At 70.2% G+C, this 23,991-nt stretch overlaps 2 protein-coding genes across 3 annotated transcripts; one reads left to right on the top strand and one right to left on the bottom strand.

The window, feature by feature from the left end:
• Positions 1–4,762: 4,762 nt before the first annotated feature.
• NEUROD2 (neuronal differentiation 2) lies at positions 4,763–7,188 on the bottom strand. The gene is made up of 2 exons (XM_087770168.1): positions 7,055–7,188; positions 4,763–5,862 (listed from the first exon to the last, which is right to left on the bottom strand). The coding sequence occupies exon 2, from the start codon at positions 5,855–5,857 to the stop codon at positions 4,784–4,786; it is 1,074 nt and encodes a 357-aa protein (XP_087626294.1). The 5' UTR covers positions 5,858–5,862; positions 7,055–7,188; the 3' UTR covers positions 4,763–4,783.
• Positions 7,189–19,036: 11,848 nt separating this feature from the next.
• On the top strand, positions 19,037–23,702 carry PPP1R1B (protein phosphatase 1 regulatory inhibitor subunit 1B). Of its 2 annotated transcripts, none has more exons than XM_087770185.1 (8): positions 19,037–19,298; positions 20,561–20,621; positions 21,132–21,154; positions 21,690–21,765; positions 21,920–22,048; positions 22,583–22,645; positions 22,852–23,001; positions 23,087–23,702. In XM_087770185.1, the coding sequence occupies exons 1-8, from the start codon at positions 19,218–19,220 to the stop codon at positions 23,173–23,175; spliced, it is 672 nt and encodes a 223-aa protein (XP_087626311.1). In that variant the 5' UTR covers positions 19,037–19,217; the 3' UTR covers positions 23,176–23,702. The 2 variants fall into 2 exon arrangements, with proteins under 2 accessions (XP_087626311.1, XP_009469001.1); XM_009470726.2 differs by having other exon boundaries at positions 19,044–19,298; positions 22,577–22,645.
• The last annotated feature ends 289 nt before the right edge of the window (positions 23,703–23,991 follow it).

The following is a 23,991-nucleotide window of genomic DNA, read 5'->3' as shown; positions in this document are numbered from 1 at the left end:
CGGCGGGGGGGGCCGGGCCGGGGCCCCCCGGGCTGGGCTGCAGGCGGTGCCGCATTCCGGAGTACCAGCATTTGCTGGCGGCCGGTGCCAGCAGGCGTTGGCAGGTTTGGAGCTTCGCAGCGATTCCAGGCACAGATGTCCTTGTTTTAACTCCTCTGCGATGGAGCCTGGCAGGCCCGACGGGGGAGGGGGCGGCTCGGCAGCCCCCGGTGCGGCGGGGACCGCTGCCAGCCCGGCCCGCCCCGGCCGCGGCTCCGGGTACCGCGGGAACCCCCCCTCCCCGGTCTCTCCATCGCACAAAACCGGGGGCAGCCGCCCCCCAAACCCTCCCGGCCCCCCACCCCCGACCCCCGGGCAGCCCCCGGTCCCCGGAGCGGGGCCACCCGGGCCGGTGGCGGCAGCGGGGCCGCCTCCGCAGAGCGGCGAGCGCCCAGCGCCGGGAGCCTCCGGTTTTTTTGTTGTTTTTTTTTATGGTATCTGCAATTTTGGCAGAAATCTGTCTTTAATTTAGCTGTCCATATAAAAATCCGCACTGTATAATAATGAACAGATGCCATGAAATTTAAACTGAAGCAATGACTCCTCCTCCCCCCCCCCGGCTGGCACTCGCCGGTGGCAGCGGCGACCCGGAGCTGGCGCTCGCCCCGGGCCCCCGCCGCGCTCCGCCGGGCCGGGAGAGGGGGAGAGGGGCCGGGCCGGGCCGGGGGCACCGGGGGCACCGGGGGGGGGGCGTCTCCCCCCTCCATCTCATCCTGCCTGGAAATAGCGGGGCTGAGCCCGGGCGAGCCGCGACCGCGGGGTCCCCGCCGGTGCTGGCCCCGCTCCGGTGCCCCCGGCCGAGCCGTGCGGGGTCCCCGGTAACCCCCCCCGTCCCCCCCCGAGGTGACTTTGATCCCACGGTCACGCAAAACCCTCGCAGAGCCTGGCGGGTCGCGGCGGCAGCTCCCCACCTCCCTCCTGTCGCCGCGGGGCCGCGGTGCGGGCTGACCGGGCACCGGGACTGGGCACCGAAGCCTTGTACCGGGGCCGAGCACCGCGGCCGTGCACCGGAGCTTTGCACCGGAGCCTTGCACCGGAGCCGTGTACCGGAGCCTTGCACCGGAGCCGTGCACCGCGGCCGCGCACCGGAGCTTTGCAACGAAGCCGTGCAGCGGGACCGTGCACCAAAACCATCCACCGGAGCTTTGCACCGGAGGTTTTCTCCGGAGCTTTGCACCGGGGCCGTGCACCGAGTGCGGGGCCGCATTGCGGGGCCGGTCCGTGCCGGAGCAGCCGGGAGGTTCCCGCATCCCCGCGCTTCGGCGGGGCCGGGGAAACAAAAATCCCGGGAGTTGAACGGCAACCGCAGCCCCGACCCCGGGGCCGCCCCCGCCCGGTGCAGCCGGCCCCGGGCCCTTCCCGGGAGCAGATGTCGGCGGCCCCCCCGCAGCCCCCGGCCCCCCGCGGCCCCCTCCCCTCCGCCGGGGCAATCGCCCTCCGCCGCCGCAGCTCCGGGCCGCGGCCCCGGTGCCGCCGGTGGCGGGTGACGGCCGAAGGGCCGCGGGCCGCCCCCGCCCGACCCCACGGAGCCCCCGCCCGGGACCCCCCCTCCACGGCGCGACCCCGACTATTTTTCCCCGGAGAAACGAGGCCCTTCCCGGGGGATGCTCGGGCCGCAGCCGTCGGAAGAGGCTTCGCTCCGCGGCGGGGAGCGGTGAGCGCCGGGGCCCGGCCCGGCCCGGGGGGGCTCGGGGGGGCTTCGGGGGCCCGGCTCCGCCGCAGCGGCTCGGGGCGGCCCCGCTCCCCCGCCCGGTCCCGGCTCCTGGCCGCCGCCTTTCCCGGGCCGGGCCCGGGACGTCGGGGCCGCGCTGGAGCCGTTCCCCGATCCCGGCCCCGGCGGCACCGGCCCCGGGCCCGGCCAGGCCGGGGGCGCGGCCCGGCCCGACCCCAAACCTGCCCAGATTTTCCCCAAAAGCCGCGGGGCTGCGGGGTCTCCCGGCCTCTCCCGGGAGAAATCCGGGGGCCCCGTCTCCGCAGCCCCGGTGCCGCCCCGGTGCACGCCGCCTCCTGCGGGGAACCGGTCCCCCGCGATCCCCGTGGCCGTGGGCAGCGGCACCGGGCGACCGGGAGCCCGGTCCCCGTCCCTGCCCGGAGCCCGCGGCCGTCGGGTGGCGATAAGCCCCGCTGGCGGGAACGGTAAATAGACCGACGCCCGTTCGTTCTCCTGGGGAGGCGGCGGGGCCCGGGCTCCCGTTCAGCACCGCCGCGGCGGACAGCTCCGCACCGGGCACTGGCCCCGGGCACCGGCCCCGCCACGGGGCTCCCGGGGCTCCAACGGGCACCGGCACCGGCAACCGGCACCGGCAACCGGCACCGCGCCGGGGCTCCCGGGGCTCCAACGGGCACCGGCACCGGCAACCGGCACCGGCAACCGGCACCGGCACCGGGCACCGCGCCGGGGCTCCAACGGGCACCGGCACCGGGAACCGGCATCGGCACCGGGTACCGCGCCGGGCGCCGACCGGGTACCGGGGCTCCTACGGAAGCGAACCCAGCCTTGGCCACCGCCACCGGGCACCCTCGCCGAGGCCACCGGCACCGCGGGCCGGTGCCAGCTCCGGGCACCGGTCCCCCGGGGGACCGGCCCGGTGTCACCGCCGCGGCTCTGCCGTGACGGCGGGACCGGGACCGAGCCCGGCCGCCGCTCCGGATCCCGGAGCCTTTATTGGCGAGGGGGGGGACACCGCCTCCCCGGTCCCGGGGGGGACACCCGTGGGGCTGAGCCGCGTTATATCAGCGCCGTCCCACCGCGGGCCGCGCACTCGTGCGGCGGGAGCGGCGCAAGCACCGGCACCGCCGGGAGGCACCGGGGGGCGGCCCCGGCAGCGGCGGCGGGAGTCGGGCCGGTGCCCCCGGTGTCCCCCCCCGCCCCGGGGCGGAAGGAAAGCGGCGAAAGCGACGGAGTCAACATTGAATATTTATTAATCGCCGTCGAAGGACGCTCGGTAATTACAGGTTCGCCGCGAATCGCACCGGCGGCGGCTCGTTACGGGCCGACGAGTCCTGGCGGGGCCGCCCCGGCGGGGACCACCGGGCTGCGAGCGTCCAGCGGGGCCGGGGGGGGGCCCGGGGGGGCCCCGGGGGGGGCCGGTGCATGCGGTACGGCCGGGCCTCCCGGCCCCGCCGCCGCCCAAGCGGCGTCCGCGGCGGCGGGGAGCGGGGAGCGGGGAGCGGGGAGCGGCTCCCGGCGCGGGGGGGCTCTTGCATATCGTTGGCCATAAATATTTATTAATCGAAATGAAACGGAACAGAAACACGAAAGCACTTCTGGTGTCGGACAGGCGGGTCCCCTTTGCTACAACGGTTTGTGGGTTTTTTTTCTTTTTCTTTTTTTTTTTTGTTTTTTCCCGTTTTTTTTTCTGGCTTTTTTTTTTTTTTTTTTTTTGCAAAACTTTTTGTTTGTTTGTTTTGTTCGTTTTGAAAACATTTCTCAGAAATCCTCCTCCTCCTCCCTGGTCTCTAAAAATGCTGGTTTCTCCAAGGTGGTGCGGGCAGGTTCCAAAAAAAAAAAAAAAAAAACCACAAAAAAAAGAAAAAAACAGAAAAAAAAAGGAAAAAAAAGAGCGTTTTCTCGGCTTCACGGCGTCTCCCGACCGAAGGAATGCGGCAAACCGGGGCGAAGACACGGGGCCGGGCCCGGGCGCCGCGGGGGGGCTCAGCCCCCCGAGCCCCGCTTGCATAGCTGCGGGCTGCCCGGCCCGGGGCGGCTCCGCGGGGCTGGGCTCCATTCTTATTTTTTTTTTTTCCATTTTTTTGTTTTGTTTTCCTTTTTTTTTTTTTTCTTGTTGTTTTTTTTTTGTTTCTTTTGTTTTGTTTGTTTGTTTTTTGTTTTGTTTTTCCGTTTCAAGTTTTTAAAACAGGTAAAAAACGTCCTGACACACGCGCTGCGAGAGGAGCTCCCGGGGCCGGGAGCGGGGCCGGGGCCCCCCCAAAGCAAAGTGCATCTCTGAGCGTCCGCCGGGCCGGGCCTGCTTGCATAGATAGAAATGTGGGGTCCTCCCTTCGCCTCTTTATTGCTTCGGAAAGTTGCGCTCCGCGCCGCAGCGCGGGCTCCTCTCGCTCCCACGGGCCGGGGCAGCGGGTGTCCAATGCCGGGGGGGGGGGGGCGGGGCGGTGGAGGGGGAGGGGGTTCGAGGTGGGGGGAGAAGGAAGGGGGGAGGGGATAAAGAGAGAGAAAAATTAAATGAAAACGAATTAAAAAAGGAAACGAGGCGGCTCGACCCAGCGGGGCCGGGGCGGGCTGCGGGGGCGGCTCCGGAGGGCGCGGGGGGCCGAGCTGGGCGCCTCCCCCTCGGGGAAAAGAAGGAGAATATAATAACGGTAATAATAGTAATAATAATAATAGTAATAGTAATGGTGGTGATAATAATAATAATAATAATAATAATAATAATAATAATAATAATAATAATAATAATAATATAAATTAATAATAATAATAAAAATTAACTAACTACTACTAATAAACTAAATAATCGTAAGCTAACTAACTAATAATAAACTAAATACTAAGCATAAGCTAACTAAATAATAAGCATAAACTAACTAACTAATAACAAGAATTTAAGGAAAAGGGGACACCCTCCCCCAAAAGCACTTTGTCCCCCCGGGGCGCGGGGACCCGCCGCCGGGGCCGGGTCCCCATATTGCACCAAAGCCCACGGCGGAGCCCCGGGGTCCGCGGGTGGGGGGGTGGGTGGGGGTGGGGCGGGGAGGGGGCGCGGGTGGGGGTGGGGAGGGGGGGTCAGTTGTGGAAAAAGGCGTTGAGCTCCTCGTACATGGGGCCCCGCTCGTGCGGGAGGTGCATGTCGTAGGGGAAGATGTTCTCGGAGTGGACCCCCCCGCGCATCCCCGCCGAACCGAAGACCAGGTTGTGGCCGGTGGGCCGGGAACCGGGCAGCGCCGAGTAGTGCATAGAGTAGTGGTAGCTTTTCTCGTGGTCGGGAGAAGAAGAGTCCTGCTTGAGGGAGAAGTTGCCGTTGATGCAGAGCGGGGGGCTGAGCCCACCGTCGTACTCCGAGCTGTTGTAGTCGGGGGAGGCGTTGCCGTAGAGGCTCTCGTAGGCGGAGGTGCAGTAGCTGTGTGTCCTCAGCCCGTGGGAACCGGGGCCGGCGGCGGGCGGGCACTGCGCCGCGGCCAGCCGCGAGCAGGGGTAGGGGTAGGGGTGGACGGCGAAGGAGGCGTTGGGACCGTGGAAACGGCCGCCCTCCTGGCCTTGCTCCGTCAGGAAATTGCGGGAATTGAGCTGCAGGCAGCCGGCCACCAGGTTGGTGGTGGGTTGCGACAGCCCCTTGCACAGAGTCTGCACGTAGGAAACCAGGTCGGGCCGTTTGCCCGAGCGCAGGATCTCGGAGAGAGCCCAGATGTAGTTCTTGGCCAAACGAAGGGTCTCGATTTTCGAGAGCTTTTGGGTTTTGGAGTAGCAGGGCACCACCTTCCGCAGGTTGTCCAGGGCCGCGTTCAGGTCGTGCATGCGGTTGCGCTCCCGGGCGTTCGCCTTCTGCCGCCGCAGCTTGGAGCGCTCCAGCCGCGCCTTGGTCATCTTGCGCTTCTTGGGGCCCCGCTTCTTGGGCCGCTCGCCCTCCGCCTCCTCCAAGCCTTCCTCCTCCTCCTCCTCCTCCTCCTCGTCCCCGCCTAGCTCCCCTTCCTCCTTGCTCTCCCCCAGCGAGCCCTCGGGCGGTTCCTCGGGGAGGGCGCAGCCCTTCCCCGCCCGCTCCTCCTTCTCGCTGCGGGCATCCTCCTCGCACTCCTCGGCCCAACCGGCGAATTTCGGTACTTCGGGGACCAGGCTGGGCTCGCTGAAAAGTCGCGTCAACATGGTGGCTGCAGCGGGGGGCAAAGAGCCAGGCGTTACCGGCGGCCCCGCCGCCCGCCCGCCCCCCCCCCCTCCCCGCCTCCCGCCGCCCCCCGCCCCGGGAGCGGCTCCGCGGTACCGGGGGCGGCGAAAACGAATTAGGCGCTGGGCCGCCCGCCGCCGCCGTCCGCCCCGGTCTCCCGACCCCGGGGGCACCGGGGCTCCCTCGGGGCGCGGCGATGCCCCCTCCCCGCGACGCCCCCCCCACCTCCATCCCCGGGCTCCCCGCGGCCGCCGTCCGCTCCCCGCCTCCTGCCCCCGCCGCTGCGGCCGCCCCCGCCCCCGGCCCGGCCGGAGCCCCCCGCCCCGCTGCCCCGCGGGCCGGGCCCGCTGCCGCCGGCCCCTCTTTGACGCCTCCAACTTTTCCCCGCCGCGGGCGCGGAACGGCTCCGGCCGCGGCTCCGCCACCGCCGTCCCGGGGCCGGAGCGCCGAGGCGCGGCCGCTCCCCCCCCTGCCCCCCCGCCCCCGGTTCCCCTCCGGCCCGGTCCGCCCCCCCCGGGCCCCCCCCCCCCGCCCCGGGGCTCCCCCGGCCGCCGGAGCGCGGCCCGTAAAATGCGGCGGCATCAAACGGGGGCGTGGCGGGGGGCGGCGGGGGGCGGCGGGGGGCGGCGGGGGGCGGCCGGGGCCGGGCCCCCCCCTCCCCGGGGGAACGCGGGGGTCGCGGGCGGCGGCGCTGGCGGGGTCGCCCCCGGGGCCGGGCGGGGCGGCGGGGCCGGGGCGGGGGGCACCGCCCGGGGCGGGGGCCGGGGGCGCCGCGGGGGAGCGGGGAGGCGGCTCCGCCGGGTCGGGGCCCCCGGGGGCGGCGGCGAGGCGGCTCCGCGCCGATTTCGTTGATGCCGCTCGGCCGCCGCTGCCCCGCTCTGTCCCGCCGGGACCGCGCCGCCCCGGGCGCGCCCAGCCGCGGGGGGGGGTCACCGGGAGGGGGGGGGACGAAGCCTCAACAACCCCCCCGGGGGGGGGGGGGCTCCGTGAGGAGAGGGGGGGAAACCCCATCGGTGGGGCCGGCGGGGAGCGGGAGAACCGAGGGCCGGGGGAGAACGAAAGCCGGGGGAAAAAAGGGCGAGACGTGGCGGAGAAACAAAATCAACATGGAAGTTGCCTTTTCTCCATTCAAGTTTCCTCCGCTGCCCTCCCAGCCCTCCACTTCTTACATAACTCACCTTCGGGCGGACCGGAGGAATTCTTATTTCATTGTTCCCAGCATCTTCTGGGACCGGGACGCGGCTCCTTGAGGTGCTCCAGCCTCCTGCAGTCCTCTATCCAAAAGGAGGCGAGAGTGGCATCTCTACCCAGCAAAGGGGGTACCAGCTCTGCTGCCAGTGCCATATGGTTGGCACGTCATGCGCGAGAGCTATCACATGAGAGCTAATGATTGACATGCGCTTGCATTCAGGGAGATTTGTCTCTCTGGGGAAGGAGGACTCGCCATCTGTCACTCTGTACTCAAAAAAAAAAAACAAAAAAAAAAAACCTCTTCCAAATCTACAGCTCTGCCTACACGCCGCAAAATGGGACCCGGGCGAGATGCAGGCGATGGCGGGGCCGGGCTGAACAATGGAGCCAGCGGCAGGGCGGCATGGGAGACCGGCCATCCCGGCCAGGCCGAGCGTGTCGGGGGCGGCCGGCGGGCACCAGGGCGAGGGGGAAGATGCCACGGGGACCCTCGGCGGGAGCTGGCATCTGAGGCTCGCCGCAAAATACCGCGGCGGCTCGCCTGGGTCCATCCCCACCCTCAGCCACCAGCCGAGCGGGGATGGCTGCGGTGCTGAGGGCCTGGCGTGGGCTGGGGGCTGCGGCCGGGCAGGGCCCAGGGGAGGCGGTGGTGGTGCCCGGTTTGGCCGTGCTGGTGTGGGCAGGGGGCTGCAGGTGCGGGTGTGGGCAGGGCTGGTGGCTGCGGGGCTGTGCATCCCCATGTGGGTGGCACATGGCCCCTCTGGTCGCCCGCTCGCCACCCCATGACCCCCACCGGCACCCCCTCAGCTGCACAGCCACGCCAGCCTCTCCGCAGCCCCGCGGCACAGCCCGGCGTGCACAGATGCAGCCAGCCTTCGGCACACTCCTACATGCACACACACAGGCGTGCGCGCACACACGCATGCACGCTTGCACACGCATGCACACGCACGCCCTCCCCGATGCACGCGGGGCCCAAGCCCCCCACGGACGTGGGTCCCACGGTGTCAATGGCAGAGGCCCGGCCATGCCGTGGTGCAGCCGGCGAGACCTTTGTCTGCCAGGCGCCTCCTCACCTGCCGCGGCCCCACGCCCTGGCCCGGCAGCGCCCCGTCGCCCCCCGGCCTCCAAATTGGTCCCTGCCATGGTGCACATGCAGCCAGAAATTGCTGCTGCCATTTCCCTTGTGCCGGCAAACCGGCGGCGGGCAGCAGCAGGGCCGGGGAGCCCGTAACGGGTGCGTTGTGTCTGTGGGAGCCGGAACCCATCAGCTGGTGCCCCGCTCCTGGCTGCGACCGTCGGGGCCGAGCTGTGGGACCTCCCTGTGTCCTGGATCCCTTCCGTCCCCGCAGCCTGGGGGGGCCGGGACCTGCCCGGCTCGAGGGGTGCGGGCAGGGGAAGGGGCAGCAGGTGCCGGGTGCCACACACCGGCACGTGCCGGCCGTGCACCGCAGGCAAGGGCGGCACGAACATGGCGTGGGAACGGCAGGGCCACAGTGGCAGTGGTGGCCGGGGCTGTGCCCACACGCAGACAAAGGGCTGGCCGTGCCCGGCCGCCGGGTCTGTGCCAGCGTCGTCGGCGTCGTCCACTCCCCCGGTGCAGGTGCCGGGGCTGGCACGTGACAGAGGGGCCTTCACCGGCGGCGAGCGTCCCCCCCGCACGCTCCCGCTGCCGAACCCTCTGACTGTCACTCACGGCTGCGGCCGAGCAGATGGCACCTGGGCTGGAGCCGGCCCGCGGGGAGGCAGGGCCCACCCCAGCCGTGCCGGTGCTGGTGCCGGGGCACTGATTCCCAGGCAGCCTCCCGGCACATCGCAGCCCTTCCCCGCAGCACCGTTCAGCTCCCTCTGTTGTTGCCATCTTCATTTTGCAAGCGGGTGCTGGGTGGGCATCACCGTGCCCTGGGAGCCCACCCTCGCCCGGTGCCTGCGGCACGCCGGTGCTGCCCGTTCCTGCCAGCTCTGGGTAAGTCCCCACTCCCCTGCCCTCGGTTCCCAGGCCAGGGGACCCCCAGCCCTCGGCGGGCGGCACGGCCCCACTCCAGCCCTGCTGCACCCCCGGCGTCGGGGCAGCGAAGCCGGCGGTGCCCCAGCTCCTGGCACTGGGCTCGCAGCCCATGGGGACCCACGGGGGCACCGGGGCTGTCCGAGGCTGAGGAGATGCCATGGCGTGAGCGGGTGGGCTGGCCCGTGGGGGGACAGGGATGGGGAGAGAGGGAAGCCACGAGCCCCTGGCCCGGTGCATCCGTTACAGCCTAATTAGCAGCCGGCGAGCGGCAAGGGTGGGCGCCGGCGTGAGCCTCATCAGCATGCACAGCGCTTGGAGGGAGAAGAAAGTGGAGACATGAAACGGGGAGAGGAGATGAAAGGGGAGTGTGGAGATGAAAACCCAAACCACTGCATTGTGCCGGGGCCGGGGCGGTGCCGCGGGCCCTCAGTCGGCCTGTGCCGGGACACGGCCCATGGTGCGGGCAGCAGGGGGGATCCCGGTGCCGTCCCCTCCGCCCTGGCTGGTGATGGCACAGGGCAGAGCGGCGCAGGGGCAGCCCCGTCCCGGTCCCGGGGTGCCTTTTGGGGTGGGGAGGGGTCCATCCAGGGTGGTGAGTGGGGCTCCCAGCATCACAGCACAGGGGCTGCATGAGCAGGATCCGGCCCCTGGGGAAACGGGGCTGCCCTGGGCAGCAGGAGGAGGCAAGGTCGGTCAGGGTGAACGCAGGACCGGGCACAGGCGGGGGGAGCAGCAGGGGAGCAGGGGCAGGGCTGGGTGCTGGTGCTTTGGGTGCAGGGCCTGGGTGGGCAGCTTCTCCTGCCCCAGGAGGTCGGGGCTGGGGGAGCTGGGCCCGGCGACCCTGGGGCTCTGGTCCCCATCCTGCTGCTGGTTCTCCTGTGCAAGGACCGGCTTTCCCGACACTGCCGCCTTCGTCACCAGCCAGGTCCCCTGGGCTCTCGCTGCCCAGCGGGCACAGCTGGGCGTTTGGCTGGTTCATGAAGCTCTTTCCTCCTCCAAAATTCATCCTCCGTGTCCCTTCCCCTCCCTCCGGCAGGAAAGCGATGGATGGGGATGGGGACTCTGCCTGGAGCAGTGGTGGCTCCGTCCCTGAGGTGGGTGCTGGGGGATACGTGGCATCTGGAGGGACATGGTGGGGGCACGGCAGTGGGTCGGCACCGGCAGAGCCAGGGGTGGGAGCTGGGTGCTGGGTGGTGCCGGGACCCGGCTGGGAGCCAGCTGGGCCCGGGGCGGCTCCTGGGGGCCCTGCGTGGGGCGAGTTTGCCGGGGCTCAGCCGGCTGCCGCATCCCCAGCATGGGGCCGGTGCACAGCACTGCAGCCGGCTGCCTCGGCGAGGCCATGCCATCCCTCCCCAGCGTGGGCCAGGGGGTACCCAACCTGCCCCCCCTCACCAGCGGGGTCCCCGTCCCCCCTTGGCGAGGCCGAGCCGGCTGGGGCCCGAGCGGAGGAGCCGGCTTCGGCATCTCCCTGTGTGCGGCGGCGGGGGGAGGCGGGGGCCACGCTGCCAGATGGAGCCGGCTCCGTGCTGCAATATTTCTGGGAGGTGAAGGCTGGGGAGAGATGGATGCGCTAACGCGCGGCGGAGCCACCGCCGGGGAATGTCAGCCGAGGGGAGGAGAGCGACGGGAGCGGGAGCCCAGCCTGTCCCCATCCCCATCCCCACTGCCTTTGGGGATGAAGTGGCCCTGGGCCGGGTCCCCGGAGCAGCTCTCCCTCGTGGGACCCGTCCCTGGGCATCTTCCCGTCACTGGGTGAGCAGGGCCCTGTCTGTGGGTGGGGGTCTCTGGGGGACAGGGACGGGGGTGTGGAAGCCCTGCCCGTCCCCATGTCCCTAAAGGTCCCTGCAATGGGGACCGTGGGGTCATGGGTGGGTTGGGGAGCCTGGGAGGAGGAAGCTGGTGATGGAGGGAAGCTGAGGCACGGAGGGAGGAACAGGGCGGCATCGGGGGGCTTTTAGCGAACCCTCTTTCTTTTGCTAGAGGAGGACGGGGAGATGCTATGCCGGCCCCGGGGCCGTGGTGCCGGTGCCAAGCGAAGCCCCCGTCGCCGTGGGGTGGCTGCTTCATCCCCCCGGCAGGATCCTGTCCCTGGGGCAGCCGGACCCCCGCATGTCCCCCCCGCCCACTGCCGCTCGCGGGCCGGGGACTTGTCAAGCGGTTTTTAAGGCACACGCTGTTAATTAGGCAAACGACGCCCTGGGAATTGTCCAGTGGGAAACTGCCGGCGCCGCAGCTGCGTGTGGGGCTGGGATAGAGGGTCCTGGGGCGGGAGGAAGGGTGGCCCCAGGGGCCTTGTCCGCTCTCCATGCTCCTTCGTCACCCAGCAGCCGCTGGGTTCACCCCTGCCGGGGTCAGATGCTTTTTGGGGAGTGGGGGGGCTGGGGCAGGGGGACCCCGGCCCGGGATCCAGGGCTGGAGGGGGCTGCCATTGTGCCACCAGTGGAGCTGGCTGCTGGTGAGGTCATAAGGCCGCTCTGGTGAGGTCACAATGGGCTATGATATCATAACCATTGGACTGTGATGTCACAAGACCCCAGGAGCAGACAGGAGGCCCCCTGTGGCCACAGCATCCCCCCCATGGCTGCCCCAGCCAGGTCGAGGGGGGCACAGGGGGCCAGCGCGCAGCCCGGCGGTGCCACCGGCGTGGGCACGGCGCAGCGCGGCGCGGCTGAACGAGCGCTGCTGGCACCGGCCCCCAGCCCCCCCGCGGCAGATGGCGTCCGCTTGGGCCTGTTTCAGGGAGCCGGCGGGGCGCGATGGCGGGGGGACGCAGCGCGCGGGGGCGGCGGGGGCTGCCCGCAGCCACGTCCCCCTCCATCGCCCCCCCGCCCCACTCCCCTGCACCCCTCTGCGCTGATGTCCCCAAACCGGGGGGCGGGGGGGGGAAGGCTGCTGGTGGCCCTCCCAGAAACGCACCGAGTGGTGTCAGATCTCAGCAGGGCAGGTGGGCACAGGGGCCACGGTCGAGGGGGGACCGGGGTGGCACCAGGGACAAAGGCAAAGGGCTGGATTCGGGGCTGGGGGTGCCAGACCCCTGCCCTGGAGGGGCCTCAGGCCCCCGGCCCGTGGGGGCTGATCCAGCCTGGTGCTGCCATGGGAGGGCTCGGCTGTCCCCGCCAGCCCCAGGGCACGGGGGGCCACTCTGGGACCCTCGCCCCCATCCCCGGGTGCTCTGGGGCCTCCCATCCCTGGGGATGTCGGGGACCCCCATCCCGCATCCCGGGTGACTTTGGGGACCCCCAGCCTGGGGAGCAGCAGGGCCCCCATCCCAACACCCCCTGCCATTGGGGGGGGTGCCGGCAGGGAGTGGATTTGGGGGGGGGGTGTCTCCATGGCGACAGGGCGCCGATGACGACAGTCACCATGGCGAGGCTGCGTGGCCCGGCCCGTTGCCATGGCGATGCGCCTGGCACGGCGAGTCGCCATGGAGATGGCCGAGGGATGGAGCGGTCCCCATGGCGGGGGCCCAGGGCCAGGCCAGGACTGGGGGGGGTCGCCGGGACCGAGACCCCCACCCACCCACGCGTGGGGCCTCGCACCCTCCCGGCGTGGGGCCGGTGTCGCCGCGTGCCGCCGCGTGCCCGCTGCCGCCGCCGCCGCCCAGGTTCATTTGCACGAGGCTTTTCCACTCCAGTTCACACTACCATCTGACAAGCCCAACTTCTCATTTTCAGAGTAATCACTCCACTGCACTAATTGCACATGCAAATATGCAAATTCGTATTAATTAATTACTATACTAATTAGTTCTGTGGTATTTGCGAGTAATAAATCATTCGGAGGGAGCGGGAAGCTGGAGACCTGGCCCATTTACACTTCGCATAAAATTTTAATAGGCGCTCCGGCTGATCCGGGACAGCCGTGCTTAAAGGCACAGAGCTGGCGTGGCACGGCCTGGCCGCGCTGCCCGGCACGGGGGCACCGGCACCCCCAGCCCTGGTGTGTGGGAGGGGGCGAGGGGATGGAGAAGAGCGAGGGAAGAGGGGAAAATGAAGAAAAAGGCAATGGGGAGGAGGGATGTGGGCGGTTTGGGGGTGCAGGGCTGGTCCCCGGGGGCGACGCGGTGGTTCTGTGCCCAGGGTTGTCATCTCCTGGGGAAACTGAGGCACGGAGCGGGGTCCCCCTGAGGAGCGGGTGCACGGTGCTCCCTGTCGCAGCACCCCGCGCCTGGAGGCTCGCCCCTCGCCTGGGAGGTGTCCGGCCCCTCCTGCTGCAGGGATACCCCCAGGGACAGGGGTGCCGGCGGGGGTCACCCCACTTCGCAGCCACTCCTGCCAGCCACCGCCACCACGCCGGCACCGCGACCACGCCAGCACCGCACAGCCGCTCCCCGCCGCCACCTTTGGGGATTTTGCAAGCCTTTAATTGTCGTAAGCACAGATTAATTAAGCAGCGATAAACACAAACCCATGCATTATTGATGAATAAGGGTGAGTTCAGGTTGGTGCAAACGTTGTAATTAAATATAAACCTCAAGCTGCCCATTGTTAACGTACAAATTACATTACTATTGCGACACGTGTCGGGGCGCGCGCGGCCGGGAAGGGGCTCGTGCCCGGGCACCGCGACCCTGCTGCGCCCTCGGCCCTGCGGAGGGGGAGAGGGGATGAGGGGGCTGGAGGGGGGTTTGGGGGGCAGGAGTGGGGACCCCACCGCCCGGCCCCCTCGCTGCGGACATCCCTGGCTTCGCTGCAGCGCCAGGGCCAGGCCCTTCTCCGTCCGCATCCGTCCTGGATCCATGTGCACCGAGGATGCTCCACGCTGGGCCCGGCACAGGCCAAGGGACGCGTCACCGGCCCCGCGGGGACAGCAGCTCCCCAAGGAGAGGCGGGGAGTCCCCGCTCAGCGCCCGGCCCTGCTGGGATGGGGACACGCACGGGCACCCTGCACGCTCTTGTGCACGGACATGCGCACACGCATGCACGTGCATGCACACACACACGCCTGTGCACACAGGCACGCCCCTGGTGTGCGCACACACGCACACACACACTCCTGTGCGCACACACACATCCCTGGAGTGCGCACGCGCACACATGCACACACATGAACATGCACACCCTCCTGTGCACACACATGCACGCACACATGGATGCGCATGTGTGCAAATCCCTGGCACATATGTGCATGTGTGCACATGCACGTGCACGTGCACACACGCTCCTGGGCACACACATGCACCCTGGCACATGCACACACGCATGCACACACACACACATGCATGCACACACGCATGCCCTCCTGTGCACACGCGTGCACAGCCCTGGCACACACATGCACGCACACCCACGCACCCCCCCAGCCCCAGCTCCCACCGCACCAGCACCCACCCAGACACCCCACCCCGAGGCCGGGCAGCCCCCACCCGCAGGGGCTCGTGCCCCCACATCCCCGTCCCCCCCTGCACGAGCAGAGCCCCCGCCCGGGCACCATCCCCGGCCAGGCCACGCTCGCCCATACGTCCCTCCCGTATGGATTTGCACCTGACAGCCCCCTTGCCGGGACCCCCCTGCGCCGTGGCTGTGCCACCCTCCGCGCAGGCACCGGGCTCTCCCCAGCAAACCCTGGCCCTCCTGGCAGCCGCATCCCTCGGGGACCCCGGTGCCACCCCCACTGGGACAAGTGACAATGACACCGGGAGGCTGCGGGGAGAGCGGGCGAGCCCGTCCGGCTGCGCATCCCCGGCTCCCCGCGCGCCCCTCGCCCGGGCGGAGGGTGGGGGTTGGCAGCTGGTAGCTATTTATTAACCAGTCATGGTTAAATTGGTTTATAAATTAACAGATGTTTTAACTTTATTCTTTCTTCTGGGAATGGAGGCAGCAAACTGGTCTGTGCTGGCGGCCGGGCGCCGGCCGGGCCCCCTCCCTGGGAGGGTCTCATCGATGGGGATGGAGTGGGGGGAGCGGGGCTGGGAGCCTCCCTGGCAGGGCACTGCGGGGGCACTGGGATGGGCTTTCAGGTCCCCTGGGGTCCCATCTCCTCGGGGAAGGTGGCGGCTGGGGGCTCAGGCTGTGGAGGGCACGTGCTACAGGTGGGTAAACTGAGGCACGGCCACCACTGACATCCCCCAGCAAGAGGACACCCCCGGGGTGTCTCTCTTGGTCTCACCGCTGCACCCCTCCCTCCTCGGGACCTCCAGGCTTGCACCCCCCACCCCCCCAAGTTTTTAACCGTTCAGACCCTCCCGGGGCCGGCAGACCCCAGCACCGGGCTCCGTGTGCACAGACCCCCTGAGCCGGTACATCCCCCTGCCCGGGTGGGTGCCCACCCTGGGGTCGTTGTCCCAGGGCCCCCCAGTGCCCCCAGCCCGGCCGGGAGCACCCCGGGGCGCGGGTGCGAGGCTTGGCATGGGCGGGTGGCTGGCGGCTGCCAACCGGGACGGCTCCAGCCACGGCTCCACTCCGGCCGCCCCGTGCCAAAGCCCTTGAGCCCGTGCCCAGGCCTGTGCTCGCCGCATGGCTGTGCCAGCACCGGGGTGGCCATGCCAGCCCGGCCATGCCAGCCCGGCCATGCCAGCGCCAGGCACCGCCATGCCAGCGCCAGGCACCACCATGCCAGCCGCGCCAGGGATGACATCTGCCGGCAGCGTGCCGCAGCGCTGATGGGCACAGCCGGGCTGGCGAGGGCACCGGGGCCAGGCCTAGCCCAGGGGGACATGGGGACACAGCCCATGCTCGCCCTGCTGGGGGGCAGGGATGGGACCCCTTCTCATCCCGCCGGGGTGTGGGGTCAAACCCCTCCGTCCCACTGGGGACACGGGGACGCGGCCCCTCCTGGCACCGGGGCTGGAGCCCCCGCAGCTTTCCAGGGGTACGGGGTTGCAGCCCCCCCGACCCCGTCGTGCTGGGGTCAGAGCCCCCCCGTCGTGCTGAGGACACGGGATTGCAGGCCCCGCGTCGTGGTGGGGTTATGGGATTGCAGCCCCCCAGTTCGGCTCAGCGCCTCAGTTTCCCCATCGCATGGAGGGGGTGCCAGCCCTTCCCCCCAGTGCTGCCCAGCCGCTCTGGGCAGCCACATTGGCAGCAGGTGCCACCGTGGGGGGTGACCAGGTCCCCCGGCCCCCCCATGCAACGAGAGACCCCCGGCCCATTTGGGGGTCCCCCTTCCCCTCTGCAGCACCCCAGACCTGTTGCTGGGAGGGGGCTCCCAGCAGGGAAGGCGTTAAGGCCCCCGCGCCCCCCCCCGCCCGCCGCCCCCTCGGGCTCCCACGCGTGTTCCCACTCCTGGCACCTCCTCTGCGCCCGGGGGAGCACCGGCCGCCCCCGCTGCAGCTCCGGGGGCTGCACCCACGGTGGGTCCTGGGGCGCAGGGGGGGCGCGGGAGGGAGCTGGGGGGGACCCCAGGGCCGGGCAGGGGGATCCAGGCATCCCGAGGGGGATACCCAGGGTGAGGGGCACTGGGGGGGCCCCGGCACCCACAGACCCCCCCCCGAGCCCCACCCACCCCGTGGCCTCGCCCACTCCGCCGCACAGGCCCCGCCCCCCGGCACTCACCTTTTGGACCGGGCAATCGGTGTCCCGGTGTCCTCCTGTCCCCACGATGCCCTGTCCCCATGGCACCCTGTCCCCACGATGCCCTGTCCCCAGTGTCCTCCTGTCCCCACGATGCTCCGACCCCGCCGTGCCCCGTCTCCACGGTGCCCTGTCCCCACGATGCCCTATCCCCATGGCACCCTGTCCCCACGATGCTCCGACCCTACAGTGTCCCGTCCTCACGATGCTCCGTCCCCACGTACCCCATCACCACAATGCTCCATCTTCACGGTGCCCCGTCCCCACAGTGCCCTATCCCCACGACGTCCTGTCCCCGCGGTGCCTGGTCCCCACTGCACCCTGTCCCAGTGCTTCCCCATCCCCACGACACCCCGTCCCCGCAGCCCCCACCCCCCCGTGCTGCCCCATTCACGCTGACGCCCCAGCCCCACAGCACCCTGCCCCTCTGACACCGCGGCCTGGCCGTGCCTGGCCCCGCGGCCCTGTCGTCGCTCCGCCGGCAGGCAAAGGCTCCCGCTCCTCGCCGGTGCCCGCTGGCGCGGGGCGAGGTGGTGAGTGCCGCTTCCCCGAACCTGCTGCTATTTTTACTCTCTCTGCAGGAGGATTCGCTGCTGCGTGGAGCTGCAGCCCCCACCGCACGGCACGGGGATGGGCACGGCACGGGCACGGCACAAGCACTGGCGGCTCTGCTGCTGCACGCTGCGGAGCAGCCTGGGTGCCCACGGTGCCAGGATGGGGTTGATCCGGCGAGGAGCGGGGCCGTGTGTGGCACACGTGTGCCCAGAGCTGCGTGGCACAGAGGGGGCTCGGGCACCACATCCCCTCCCCAGCACGGTGCTGGGTGCTGGGCCTGGTGCGGTTCCCCCTGCACCGAGCTGCGGGTGCCACCCGCGGGCGCAGGCTGCGTGGGTGCAGGCGTGGGCGGCGCGTGCCGATCCCGGGGGGCTGCGGGTGCTGCCGCTGCCGCAGCGCAGGGAGGGGAGGGGGCCCGGCCACCCCCTCACACGGCGCCTTCGCGGGCGGGAGGAACGGGAATGGCAGCGGGAAGGAGCCCGGGAACCTGTTGCCATAACAACTCGGGTCCCATGCTGGGATGGGGACAGGGACCGGGACGATGCTTGGAGCCTGGCATGGGGACCCTCGACACGGGGCCAGCCTGGGCACGGGGTGACCCAGGGACCCCTCACCCTGTCCCCCCAGCTCGGCCTCACAGTCCCCTCCATGGGGACACGGGCTCTGCTGGTGCCCATCCCCGGGCCATCCCCAACGCGGGGTGGCCACTGCCACGTGGGGCCACGCTGTGCCACAGGGCCAAGCTTGCCTGAGCAGCGCCCAGCTTTGCTGTGCTAAGCCAAGCTTTGCCGTGCTTTGCCATGCTTTGCCGCGCAGAGCCGGGCTTTGCCGTGCTTTGCCGTGTGGGGCCGGGCGGGCGGGAGGCTGGTCCATGGCACGGTGCCACTCGGGTAAATATTTTGCTGGAGCGGCGGCTGCTGGCCCGCGGCCACCCGCAGCCGTTGGAGCACCGGGAGATCCGGGGGCCGGAGCCAGCTCCCGGCTCCCCCTTCCTCATTGCTCCTCAGAGGCAGCTTCCTCAGCCCCAACGCCACCGCCACCGCCCCGGCCCCAGCCAGGACGCCCCACACGGGGATAGGTGCCGTCGATCCGGTTGTCGGTGACCCCACTGTCCCCCCGCATGGGGACCCCCCGGCTGTCCCCCCGTGGCGGGGCCAGGAGCGGTGCCCTCGATGCCCGGGTCCCTCCTGGCAGGGCCGTGGCAGAGCCCGGCACCTGCAGCGCTGAGCACCGGGGCTGAGCGGTGCCCAGGCTGGCGGCTGTGCCCGGGGGGGCTGAGCCCCCGCTTCCCCAGGGGGCAACTTTGGGTTTGGTGGAATTTTCCACCAGGAAAACCACCGAAAGCCGGGGCAGCCGGGCACAGCCCTGGGCGAGAGCACAGTCCCCTGCCTCCGGCACACCCCGGCGTCCCCAGGGCTGCGGGTGGTGGTGGCGGGGGACCCCCGGCACACAGGCGATGGGACATTTTGGGGGTCCCGTGTCCCTGCAGATGTCTCCTGGCCACATCCCCTGGGGGATCCCACCCCGAAGGAGCAGTGTCCCTGTCCCATGGGGTGGGAGTGGGGTGCCCCTGGGGCACAGAGCAGCTGGGGGGGATTTTCCTGCTGCCCCTGCAAGGGTGAGAGTGCCCTTGTCCCCTGCCTGCCCAGCCTGCGGCTTGGTGGGGAAACTGAGGCACAAGGATGGGGACTCACGTGGAGGCACCCGGTCCCATCCCTGTCCCGTTCCATCCCACCTGGCCACCGCGGTTGGGGGCCACCCCCCCGGCAGGGAAGGGGTTAACCCCCCCCCCCCCCCCCCGGTTTGGCTGAACCCCCTCAGGGGCTCCCCAGGGGCTCATTACCGCGACCTCAGCCCCCCTGCCCGGGGGGATGAATAATTCAGCGCCTGGTAGGAGACGTGTCCTCCCTCCCTCTCCTTCCTCCTCCTCCTCCTCCTCCTCACCGGCTCTGCCTTCCCCACCTCCCGCTGCTCTCAGTCCTCGCCGTACCGAGCCCCGGGTGCTACCAAACTCCGCTCGGCACCGGTGGCAGAGACTCCCCCCCCGGCAACGGCGGTGACGGCACGGTCAAGGCCATGGACCCCAAGGACCGCAAGAAGATCCAGTTCTCGGTGCCGGCACCCCCCAGCCAGCTGGACCCCCGCGCCGTCGAGATGGTGAGGGTGGACATCGGGGTACGGGGTCATGCCGGGGTCCCTCGTCGCCCCGAGGTCACCGGCAGCGCTAGCGACAAGGGACCCCCGGTGTGACCCGGAGGGATAGTGGGGACGGGAGAGCCCCGAGGTGCCGGTGTGAGCTGGGTTCTGCGGGAGGAATGGGGATGGAGTGGGACAGGAGGGATGGGATGGAACCGGGAGAGTAGGACAAGGGGGATCAGAGGGGACAGAGGGGACAGGAGGGATGGGATGGGACCGGGAGAGTAGGACAAGGGGGATCGGAGGGGACAGGAGGGGACCCGAGGGATGGGACAAGGAGGATCGGAAGGGACTGCATGGGGGACAGAGGGGACAGGACAGAGGATGGGAGGGATGGGATGGGACCGGGAGAGTAGGACAAGGGGGACTGGAGGGGACAGAGGGGACAGGAGGGATGGGATGGGACTGGGAGAGCAGGACAAGGGTAATTGGGGGGGACAGAGGGGACAGGAGGGATGGGATGGGACAGGGAGAGCAGGACAAGGGGATCAGAGGGGACAGGAGGGGACAGGGCATGGGATGGGAGGGACAGGATGGGACGGGGGAGAGACGGGGACGGGACGAAGGAGCTCCAAGGTCCCCGTGTGAGCTGTGGTCCTGTGCAGAGGGAGAGTTGTGCAGGGGGACAGGACAGGGACAGGGACAGGGACAGGGACAGGGACAAGGATGGGACAGGAGGGGACAGGGGAGGGACAGGAGGGAAGGGATGGGACAGAGGGGACAGGATGAGGATAGGGATGGGAAGGAGGGGACAGGACACGCTGGGGGACAGTGCAGCCACCCCCAGCTGGTTGTGCCGGGCCCGAGGGGACGTCCCCAGCACGCACAGGACCCAGAGCCCCCGCGGAGGGGCCAGGCAGGAGCTGGGGCTCTCGTGGGGCTGGGAGGGACCGGGGACATTGTGGGAACATCATGGGGACCCTGTGGGGCACTGCGCCTTTCAGTGGCACTGGCTTGGCGGGGACCCCCACCCCGGGGACCCCTGCCCCAGCCAGAGCTGGGTGCCCCTGTCCCCTGCTCCCGGCTGCGGTCCCGGGCTGGGTGCTCCCCCCTGTGCCGGGTGGGTGCGTGGCCCCGCATGCTCCCTGCCCGCACCCGCGCTCACACACGTGCACACGCTCACACGCGTGCAGGCATGTGCCTGGGGCCTCGGTCCTGGGGCACAGGGCAGGGGACAGGGGACCCCGGGCGTCCCCAGCCGGTGACACCCCGCTGTGCCCCAGATCCGCCGGCGGAGGCCCACGCCGGCCATGCTCTTCCAGCTCTCCGAGCACTCCTCTCCAGGTGAGCGGGGCAGGGACCAGCACCAGCCGGGGATGGGACACGGGGCAGGGATGGATGCGGTGGCAGGGGACGGACGTGGTGGCAGGGGACGTCTGGTCCAGGGACGGGAGGTGGTGGCAGGGATGGGACATGGTGTGAGCGATAGGATGGGGTGGCAGGGACGGGATGTTGTGGCAGGGATGGGACGTGGTGTCATGCATGGTATGGGATGTCCGGGATGGGACATGGTGGCAGGGAGGGGACACGGTGGTGGGATGTGATGCGGAGTCACCTATGGTATGGGATGTCCGGGATGGGACATGGTGGCAGGGACGGGACGTGGTGTTACATATGGGATGGGGTGGCAGGGACGGGACATGGTGGTGGGACAGGACATGGTGGCACGTCCCTGGCGGGCAGGGTAACCCCCCTGGAGCGGGGGTCCGGGGGTGGGCAGGGACCTGCCCAGCTCCGTTGGGTGCCGGCAGCCCCATCCCACTCACCCCTCTCTCCCCGGTGCTGCCGACCCAGAGGACGAGTCCCTGCCCTACCAGGTGAGTGGGTGCTGGGACCCCCCAGGAGCCCCTCGCCCGTCCTGCGGCTCCCTGGACACCGGGGGGGTATTGGGGCACAGCCCAGGCGCCCGCCGCCCCGTCCCGGCCTGGCCCCGGCGCTTATCGGTTCCCTGCCTGGCAAGGGCATGCAGCGCCAGCGCTGCGGGGACGGGGACGGGGACACAGCCGAGCTAGGCCGTGGGGTTTGGCCGCGGTGCAAACCGCCTTGTGACCACCATGGGGACACTGCCCCAGGGTCCCCAACGCCAGATCCCCATGGCGCGGGGTCCCCATCGTGGCATCCCCGACACAGGATCCCCATTGCGGGGTCCTTGTCCGGGGGGGGAGGGGGGTGTCAGCCTTGGGTCCCCATTGTGGGACCCCCATCACAGCATCCTCACCCCGGGGTCCCCATCGCGAGACCTCTGTCACAGCACCCAGCTCCCCAGGGGGTGCCTGGTTGCCCCGGGGCCGCGGTGGCCCCCAGCACAGGGGGACGCCAGGACCCCGTCCCTGACACCGCTCCCTCCCGCAGCGCACCTCCGGCGAGGGCTGCCTGCTTAAACCAAAGAGGACCAACCCGTGTGCCTACACGCCGCCCTCGCTCAAAGGTACTGGCTGGCACCGTCTGAATGGGGAAACTGAGGCACAGGGCTGTGCGGGGTGGGCGGGGGGCATTAGGGAGCCTGGTGCCACGTGGCTCTGTGGGGAAACCCCAGTGGTCCCAGTGCCCTGAGCGGGGTCCTGACACTGGTGCCACCACAGCGGTGCAGCGCATTGTGCAGTCCCACCTGGAGAGTGGCCTGGCCGGAGGTGACAGCTCCGACGGGGAGGCCGATGACGGGGACCATGAGCTGACCCGCGCCTGCGACCCTGACAGTGCCCTGGAGCCTGGTGAGGGGGACAAGCGATGGGGGACGGGGCTGCTGGAGCCTGTGGGGGACACGGGGACGGGGATGCTGGAGCCCAGGGGACACGGGGACAGGATTGCTGGAGCCTGGGGGACATGGGGACAGGGATGCTGGAGCCCAGGAGATGCGGGGACGTGGGGATGAGGCTGCTGGAGCCCAGGGGACATGGGGACAAAGGTGCCAGAGCCATGGGGATGGAGTCCAGGGGTACAGGGATGGGTGCCGCTGTCCCCCACAGCCCTTGGGGACAGGGTGGGTGCCCGCGGGGGACACAGGGTGGTTGCTGCCAGTGCTGCCTGGACCTGCTGCCCGCTTGCCCAGGGCTAAGTGCGTCCCATGGGGGCCACCACGTCCCCCCGCTGGGGCAGCGTCTCCGTCCCCTGCCGGGGCCATGCTGACGCCAGCCGGACCCCCGGCCGCTCGGCTGACGTGTCGGTTGCCGGCTCCGGCGGTGCCCCGGCACCACGTGTGTCTTCCTCTGCCCCCGGCTCATCGCCGTCCGGCCGAGAAGCCCCAGGGAGCCAGGCCAGAGCTGAGCGGAGTTTCTTCCCCGCCGGCCCCAAGGCGCACAAGCGGAAAGGTAATGGGATGGGGCTGCCGCGGGGACAGGGACGGCGGGGGGACGGGGGTGACGAGGGGATGGGGCTGCCCACCCACCTGCTGTGGGCCCCTCGCCCGGGGACGCTGGGCAGGTGCTGGGGCTTGGGGACCCGCCCCCCCTGCGCCACAACAGGGTCACCCCGGTGCCGGGGGGGCCCCGGGGGCCACCGGCCTCGTTGCCCGCAGGCGGGCAGAAGGTGTCCTTCGCCGGCGGCATAGAGGAGCGCGGGGAGGACCTGAAGTCGCTGACGGTGTCGGAGATCCCCGAGGACCCCGAGGGAGCGGAGGGTGACGAGGAGGAGGCGGGACGGGAGCAGGAGGACAGCGGCACCGGGGGTACGCGGGGCGTCACCCCCTCCATCCCCGGTGACTCCGGTGCCGGTGGCCCTGGCTCCTGACCCCGCCACCTTTCCGTTCCCAGAGCGGCGACACGTTGGCTTCGCCGAGGTGCCCTCGCGCCCCATCGGCACCGAGCGCCACTCGCCCACCTTCCCGCTGGGCACCAGTTAGCCACCACTGGCCACCGGCCACCGGCCACCGCCGGCCGCAGGAGCTTCGCCAGCGTCCCCCCGCCATTGCCCCGGCTGCCCCCTCGCCTGCTGCCTGCCCTGCCTGCGCTTCATGTGCCGTGCCATGTGCCATGCCATGCCGTGCCATGTGCTGTGCCGTGCCATGTGCCGTGCCACGCCACGCCATGCCGTGTGCCATGCCGTGCCGTGTGCCATGCCATGCGCCATGCCATGCTGTGCCATGTGCCGTGCCACGCCACGCCATGCCATGTGCCATGCCGTGCCATGTGCCATGCCGTGCCATGTGCCATGCCATGCCGTGCCATGTGCCATGCCGGACCCCCCGCACAGCCACGGCCGCCCTTGCCCCGCTTCGGTGCCGGGGGTCCCGTGTCCCCCCGCGGCTGCCGGGGCAGGAGCTGGGGCTGGGACCCCCCGGCTGCTGGCGGGGTCTGGGGTCCCCCCCCGGCCCCTGCCCGCCCCCGCCATGGCGCAGAGCCCCCCGCCCGCAATAAACGGCTGTACAGAGAGGCTGGAGCCTGCTTGGGGGGCCCCGACCCCCGGGGGGGGCAGGGGATGGGGGAGCTCTGGGCATCGGGGGGGAGCAGGGAGCTGTGGGGCCAGGGGTGCCGCCATGCCCCCCCCCCGTGGGGAATGGTCTCTCCCAGCCCCACTGACCCCCTCCCACGGGGAATGGTCTCTCCCCCACCCCACTGACCCCCCCAGGAATGGTCCTTCCCAGCCCCGCTACCCCCCCCCCGTGGGGAATGGTCTCTCCCAGCCCCACTGACCCCCTCCCACGGGGAATGGTCTCTCC

Source organism: Nipponia nippon, unplaced genomic scaffold (genome assembly GCF_047370975.1).
Source record: "Nipponia nippon isolate SJK-2023a ecotype South Korea unplaced genomic scaffold, ASM4737097v1 scaffold_32, whole genome shotgun sequence".
NCBI lineage: Eukaryota > Metazoa > Chordata > Aves > Pelecaniformes > Threskiornithidae > Nipponia > Nipponia nippon.
The sequence above is the reverse complement of the archived record's forward strand: the minus strand, read 5'-3'. Positions and strand labels throughout refer to the sequence as shown.